Source organism: Phragmites australis, chromosome 19, assembly GCF_958298935.1.
Source record: "Phragmites australis chromosome 19, lpPhrAust1.1, whole genome shotgun sequence".
Lineage (NCBI taxonomy): Eukaryota > Viridiplantae > Streptophyta > Magnoliopsida > Poales > Poaceae > Phragmites > Phragmites australis.
The window spans coordinates 6,344,883-6,352,592 of record NC_084939.1 but is presented as its reverse complement, the minus strand read 5'-3'; the positions used below and the strand labels follow the sequence as shown (position 1 = coordinate 6,352,592).

General features: G+C 44.0%; 1 protein-coding gene across 1 annotated transcript; it reads right to left on the bottom strand.

Annotated features, from left to right (window-relative positions):
- Window positions 1-3,028: 3,028 nt before the first annotated feature.
- On the bottom strand, window positions 3,029-7,120 carry LOC133899884 (uncharacterized). The gene is made up of 2 exons (XM_062340917.1): window positions 6,459-7,120; window positions 3,029-3,970 (listed from the first exon to the last, which is right to left on the bottom strand). The coding sequence occupies exons 1-2, from the start codon at window positions 7,014-7,016 to the stop codon at window positions 3,293-3,295; spliced, it is 1,236 nt and encodes a 411-aa protein (XP_062196901.1). The 5' UTR covers window positions 7,017-7,120; the 3' UTR covers window positions 3,029-3,292.
- Window positions 7,121-7,710: the final 590 nt, after the last annotated feature.

The following is a 7,710-nucleotide window of genomic DNA, read 5'->3' as shown; positions in this document are numbered from 1 at the left end:
TATTTGATACTTCTGATTGTAAGTGCTCTGACGCTGAACCTTGATTTGATTAGTACCCTCATGAAAGACACTAAGAGTGGACCAAATCTTTCTAGTAGTACGGAGGTGTTGAACCCTATCAAACTCATTACAACTCAGACTGATAAACAATACATTTCTAACCTTGTTGTTAGCTTTATATTGTTCAATCTGGGTCTTGAGAAGTGCGAGCGATAACAATTTCATAGTTGGAGTCTACAACCTCCCATATAGCACCTCCTTGATTTAAGAGATAAGCCTCTATGCGCACCTTCCAGTACGAAAAGTCACGACCTTCAAAGAACGAGATCTTCCCATGTCTCTCCATTGTTACCTACGGATCACAAAGCCGATTAAGGTCAACAAGTAATCAAACTCAGCTCTGATACCAATTATAGGATCGAGAAAGACGATTAGATAGGGTGAATAGGAGCCTCACCAATTTCTTGGATGGTCTATCCCTAATCTTTCACCCAAAATACCTCAAAACAAAACCGCGAAAGCTAGATGAGAGACATAGTTAACAACAAACATCTTTATGAAAACCATTGCTCCACTTGATGAATATGAATACTAGGTTCCATTGAAAGCCAATCCAAGTGTCATCGCTCATAAAAGCTTGCAACTTGAGGAAGAAACAATTATATCCAAGGATCTAGGCACCAAGAGAAGAAACTCTTCAAGTTGATGGATCTAGAGATGGGGGATGGTTCAAGACCAACTCATATATGAATCTTATCCCTCTAGCAATAAGAAGAACAACTCCAACACAATGAAAAATTGCAGTTATTCAACAAAAATGAAAATCATCACAAAAACCGAAAAACTTGCAGACTTACAAGGTAACCAAGAGATGAAAACTAGAAGGAGATGAACACAAGTATAAGAACAAACATAAATTTCATTGATTGCAGAGGAATGCTATAATTTTGGCAGATTTCAAAGTATTTTACTCACAAAGCTCTCACCTAATACAGAGGCTAATTACTCCTCTCTCTCTCACCTCTAAAACCCTAGCACACACTCTTAAATTGCTAGCTTAAGAGGCTAGCATAGCCCCTCCCTCTATTTATAGGTCTTGGGAGTTTCCTTAGCCTCTAAGTTTATTTGTTCCTTTTCTGCCCCCCTCTTTCAATACACCCCTACCTACCACTGAGGTCATTTTTGTCCAACTCTTTCTTCATCCATCGAAGAATCGTGGAGCCTTCATAACTTAGCTTCGTCTCGACGCAAGTTTCACGATGATACAACATGCACTCTCAACCTTCCACAGTTTTAAGACCAAACCGCGAAACCACTTTGCACGCTTCTCAAAGCGTGGTTTACTGCCACTTGCTTACACCTTAAGCAAGTAATCTAATATCAACACGTGTACTCTGTCTTGCGATCTTGACTATCAGCAAGTCTCTCCCACTCCCGATCTCTCGAGCCATCTTGTCACTTGCACCGGTATCCCTTTCGCCTGACTTTATTAACATGCTGTCTTTATTCACCTTCTCACGCTTTGTTTGATTTCCATGTGTACAGCTAGTATCACCATTGACTCCGCTCAGCCTCCTTGATTGTCCGACACCAAGCATCTCGGTTAGTCTCGATCATCTCGTCGTCGACCGTCAAGTTTCATCCATCATCTGCACATCATGAGACAAACACATCATGAGAAAGCACATTGCATATTGCAAGAAAAAATCTGGAGTTTCTAATAAAACCATGTAATTTTCGGAGCATAAGTTGTACTCTTTTTTCTTCTAGTAAAAATATTTTTAACGAGGCAACCAATCAATAAAGCTCATTGTTACCTATTTTTTATAATTTTTGTGAGTTTCTGAAGTTTTTCTTTTTAATTTTTTTTTTCAATTGTTCAAATCCTAACGTGCTTAGCAGGTAAAAACAAGTACATCGAGCCTACCGTGCCATGGGCCATCATGGCACAATCCAACTTTAAGTGGGTCATGTCTTAGACCGACCGCTTGGCTAACGGACCAACACGGCACGACTCGCTTGGCTAACAGGCTAAACCAGACTGTATCTAAATAGGTTGTGCCACTTCTAAACCCGGATCGTGTTATGTCGTACCGTGTCGTGCTATGCCATGCCACTCATTTGGCCAGCTATAGGCATAACTACGTGCCATGCTATAAATACTAGATAGGGTCCAAGCCTCACATCCATGAGACCAGACCAGCTCAGATCCATAGGACTGCTTTCCAAGCCTCCAGAGCTCACGTCCTTCGCAGACACCACGTGACTTGCGTGTATTCTCGCGTGTTTGTGCAGCCGCACCCTTCATGTCTTCATGGCCCAGGCACTCTGAAAGGGAAAGCAGAGGAGAGAAGGCAGAGAAGCTGGGAAGACCTTCCATGCGTGTTGCGCAGTGACACTCGTGTCAACGTGGGACTAACTGAACTTCCATTAAGCCTCAAGTACTTGCTCTATTATCTGAGTGCAAATTCTCATCCCTGACTATGCTGCTTTAAAACAGGTTTGCTGCTGCTTGTACCACATGGCTAGTGGTGCCAGAATGGTGTCGCCGTGCGTCTGCCTGGTACTCTCTTTGAAATAAAAGATAGGCTTGCCGCTTATTAGGCCAGGACAAACCACCCCAAAATCAAAATAAGGTTTCTCAGACCGGCTCTTTATGATGGCACTGAGAGATTTTGTCATTTACAAGAGCAGCTGAGTACGCAGCTTAACAGATGTCTTATACCGTAACAAGTGTTGTGCTGCATTTGTTGCTATTCTCCGGTGAAGTCGGGAATGGTAAAAGTTTATAAATACAACTGATCACAAGTGACAACCTTATGGTCAGCATTTGAATGCAAATTACAAACCTTTATGCCATCGGCACTAACATAACAGATTTGCGGTTGCATTTCGGATAGCACTAAAGATACATAAATAGCTCGTACTTGCAAAATATTTGATGAAAAAATGAATGATACAACAAAATGTGCACCCCTCCCCCCCCCCCCCCCCCCGGCACCAACTACCCATCCAAAAAATAGCGAATAGATTCAGCTGGAAATTAGACTTGAAAAATAATTTGGAAAAGAATAACAACAAATACAGCACAACACTACTACAGGCCAGACCTTCATGGATAGAGATATGGCAGTAGATAAAAGAAATACAGTAAAGAGACTCCACTTCTGATGGTGGCATGTACAGCAAGTGACCTCAGCATCTGATCTGCAGAATGCTCTCTGATAATTTCTTTACAATTCACCGATACATGCATCAGCTACGTTCCTCCTGAACAGAGCAACATCCTGTATCAGAGAAGCCTGAGATGTGACGTATCATTCAGCCTTTTTATTTGCCATCCGGTTTTCAATGAATGTTCAAGAACGGTAATTGACGAATCGTCTATACATATTCTCTGGGACATCATAGGATTGCAGTCCAGCAGGCCTGCAATCATACATCGAATGGGGGTCGCATGGCTGAAAATCGCAATGGAGGTGGCAACAGAGCTCCCAAGACTTCCGTCATGAAGGAGATGCCTATGGTTTATATCTTTAGGGGAGAAGTCATCCTCGGATTCATTGTCCCCTGAAGTGACAAATTGGAGCCGGCTCTTTCCAGATTTCTTTTTTTGGAGGCTATGTCGATTGAGCCTGTAAAGCACATCCCAAGGAGGGCCATCTTGGACAGAATTAGTGGAGCTCTGCCGAGAGAACCCCTTTGGCTCATTTTGCTGTGATAGTGTGTCCCCCATTGCCACCTTTTCTGGTAGCCTTAGGACTGTCCGGTTGAGGAATTCCATCATCCGAAACTGCACCTGCCTGAGTGACTCTCCAGATGGCGCTGAGAAATCAGGTTGAGTGCTTTCCATCAGATTGACCATTTCTGGAGTATAAATTTCAGATTTCGGGCAGCCCTCCCACTGACCTTGACTCATCTCAGTCAAAGCATCTGATAGTTGGATCTGCTCCTCTGGGAAATCAAGTTCCTGCAAATTAACATATTGTATATTATGAACTGCAAAGCAATCGAAATGGAAAGTAAATAGATACATATGTGTTGTCTAAAGGAAAAGACAGCTTTGTGGAAGTTATATGCAACATTGGGGTGCTCCTAAAAATAGTATGCAGCTGCCAGTTGCATCATAGACTGATTAAAGCGCACTAAGGCATTGCATTAAAATCAGCAAAAGTTCCATTTTAAATCTGATCTCGAAAAAGTTCCATTTCATGAAAGATTTCTTTTGCTGATGCGGACTTGAGACATGTCTCAAAAACAATGATTTGCGCTTTAAATCCAGATCCTAGAAATTGCTTGCACAAGACTCAAAGCTTCCGGGGTTCAGACTTAGAAGCAGCAGCTCATTGATGTAATAGAGGAAAATGGATAATCATTGACAGCTTAAGAGACAATTAGCACACACAAGATATCCAATAATAACACCACATAAAATGACCAAATGACCATTTGAAAATATTTTGTAACTGATTGATTTCACCGTTAAACAAGCAATGAATTTAGCATCTAACATACCAAGTCAGAGTCCAAGTCTTAGCATAATGTTCTGGTGCTTACAGAGGCTAACATATAGAATCCGGTATACAACCTATCAGCATGTCTGCATTTGAGGAATACCATTTTATAAGGTATCATCTGATCTACAAGGCTACGCTACAGTTTCAATTAACTTGAAGACTAGAACTAAGTTTCAATAAAAAGATCACAGCGGAAGTAGCAAATTTTCTGTTTAAGCCAGGAAACTTGGTGCACCTTCAAGGGATTTTTTTTTTCAAAATTGAACTCTATATAATATAAGAATTCTACTCCTAGAGACTAGAAATCTCATAAAAGTATTCATTTGCCAAACCCATTAAAATCTCATAAAAGTATTCATTTGCATGCAGAACGTTTCCAAACCATCATTCTTAATGTAATTAATATTGTCATTTTCTTCAGTTCTTCCCTTTGTTGAAGGCACTCCTGTTGGTTGATCGTTGTACATCAACCGGCATTAAATCTAATAACAAACACTGTAAGTATTGTTCACAAAAACATAGAAATATCTGTTTAGTTGCAAATAGCTGCCATTCAGCCACATAAAAGGCAGCACAATATGCTCAAAAGCTGTCTAAAAACTAGCAATTCCAGGTTACTCTGTGTAGGGTACAAATGCTTGCCATCTAAGTCTAGTTATACTAGTGTCATGTGAAACACACAATCTGCTCCTTTACGCTAGCACAGGCACTCCCTTCAGATAAATATCACGGAGCAGGTAAAACCGTAAAAGACAAGGGATTACCTCCTGGTCCCTTCAAATGCTTCTCAATCTATGTTTTCCCAACCTATGGTACATGTGAAATTGTGATGTATTGAGATAAATATATAGTGTGTTATATAGAAGCTCAAAGGTAAGGAGAACACCAATGTCAGATCCAGATCTAATAGCTACTTCTGTTATGAGCAAGCATAGAATACTTTTCAATCTTAACAATATACCAAACAAAAAACAAATATCTGCCTTAACATCACCATCACCACAACTATTGGGAAGACTGTCAACAAGCGTTGTGATATTCCCATGAAAACAAACTACATGACATGATTAGTACTCAAGAAAAGATGGCAGCTTCATCATAGCTAAGTGGAAGACTCTCAATGTTACTAAATATTGTGATCTCCCATTGAAGTTCCCTACATAACATAAATTAATCCATAGGACCAAACATGGCAATCTCTTGTCCAATGACAGAAAATAAAAATGGAAAGAAAAGCTTGAGAGCATGAATGCTACAATAACTACTTTCTCACCCCAAAAATCACACAAGAAACTACATCAACTAGTTGCGATTTTCAACCAGAGGACATAGAAGACTAGATCACACTTATCAATGACTAAGTCAATGGTTGCAACTCCAAAGGGCACCCTTAACACTATTAAGGACTACATTCCGCAGCGCTTCCTCAAAGACCTATGCACTCCTGAACTACACCAACAGGGAATGGGCTTGCTAAAGGCCGAATCAACGAAAAACTGCATATGGCCTTCAACTAATCGTATGAAAACATTGTATGAAACAAACACGATCCGTACCCACCAGCCTAGTAAACACTAAAAGGGAAAACATCACCTTTTTTATCACCAATTTCAGCACCATTTTATGGCACAACCCCGAGATGTGCATCAAACAAACAAAACACAACAATGTCAGAGCCTAGCACAAGAGCTCACCCTTTCTTCAAAAGAGTGTTCGTTTAGCACAAGGAAACTTTCATGACAAGAGTGCCAACTGCCAAAAAACATCGAACAAGCACAATGCAGAAACCGAAATGCCTAAAATTGTTTTCATTCTTTCATGTATTTGAGTTTGTGATGTAAAAACTGCAAGCTTTGCCCGCCAGTTCAGGTGCATTCCAAGACAAGAGTGCAATAGCAGCAACACAATGTACAACCACGAAGAGAGCCAAGAAGTGCTCACCCGGCAGACGAGCGCGGCGGTGGCGCGCGCGCGGTCGAGCGGGGACGCGTACGCGGCGGCGAGCCTGGCGCCGCGGGACCGCAGGAACACGGCCATCGCGCGCGCCTGCCGCTCCCCGCGCGCCGTGAGCGCCGCGGCCGGCCACCGCCCGCCGACGAGGTCCGGGCGCATCGCGGCGGCGCACTCCCCGTGGCTGACCACCACGACCTCCACCGCGGCGGTGGCCTCGGCCGGCCTCCCCTGCTGCTGATGCGACGGCGGCGGGGGGAGGAGCACGTGGCAGGGGTCCCAGACCTTGATGCCGGGGCCGGCGAGCAGGCGCGGGGTCCCGGCCGCCGAGGGCTGCGGCGAGAGCGGCGAGTCCGCGGCGCGGCAGGGCAGCACCTCGGGCTCCTGCTCCAGAACCTTGGACGCGGCCGCCGGGGGAACGCGCACCGGCGGCGGCGCAAGCGCGGGCAGGCCCGCGGAGGACACGGCAGCGGCGGAGGGACCCTCGTCTTCTTCGTCGTCGCCGGCGGCGGTGGAGACGGAGGAGTGGGAGGAGTGCGCGGAGCCCATCGCGGCGGCGAGATCTGACTGGCAGAGGTGGGAACGCGAGCTGGGGAACAGACAGGGGGAGCGAGACTGACGACGACGAGGCGGTGTCTGGTCTGGTTCGCGGTGTCTGGTCTGGCCAGGTGAGCGCCGAGATTCGTGCCGCCACACTGGTACCATTTGATCACGTTTGGCCTCCGGTGTAGGACTTTGTGTGCGCGCGCTCGTGGCAACCGTATTTCAAATCGTGTTGATTGGAAAACGACTATCGCAAGTGCTGTCCTCAATCGTGTTTTTTTCTAACGAAATGGATAATTTTGTTATTGGTATCAAGCTATTATGTCCCTAACAAAATTGCATCGGAAGCCTGCGTGGTTGCAGCACTTACCTCCCTATGCTTGCATTTTATTTAGGAGGTTGAGCCGAGTCTTTTTCAAAAATTGATTTTAAAAGTTATTTATAGAAAAGATGTATCGGTGTAATAGATAAGAGGTGTCTTACGAGGTAGGTCTCACGTCGTCAAGTGCTAGCCGGTAGCAGATATTATCAAGACAATGACCGCATCGTAGGATCAGCCCCTTGGTCGTAAAGCAAGATCATGCAATCAGTCCTTGCTGGTCATAGAACTGATCATCATCTAACCAGTCAAACATCATTTAATGTTGTCCACTTGAGTGTTTTTTCCTTCTCCAAGTATTTGTTTTCAGCAGGTTATGGT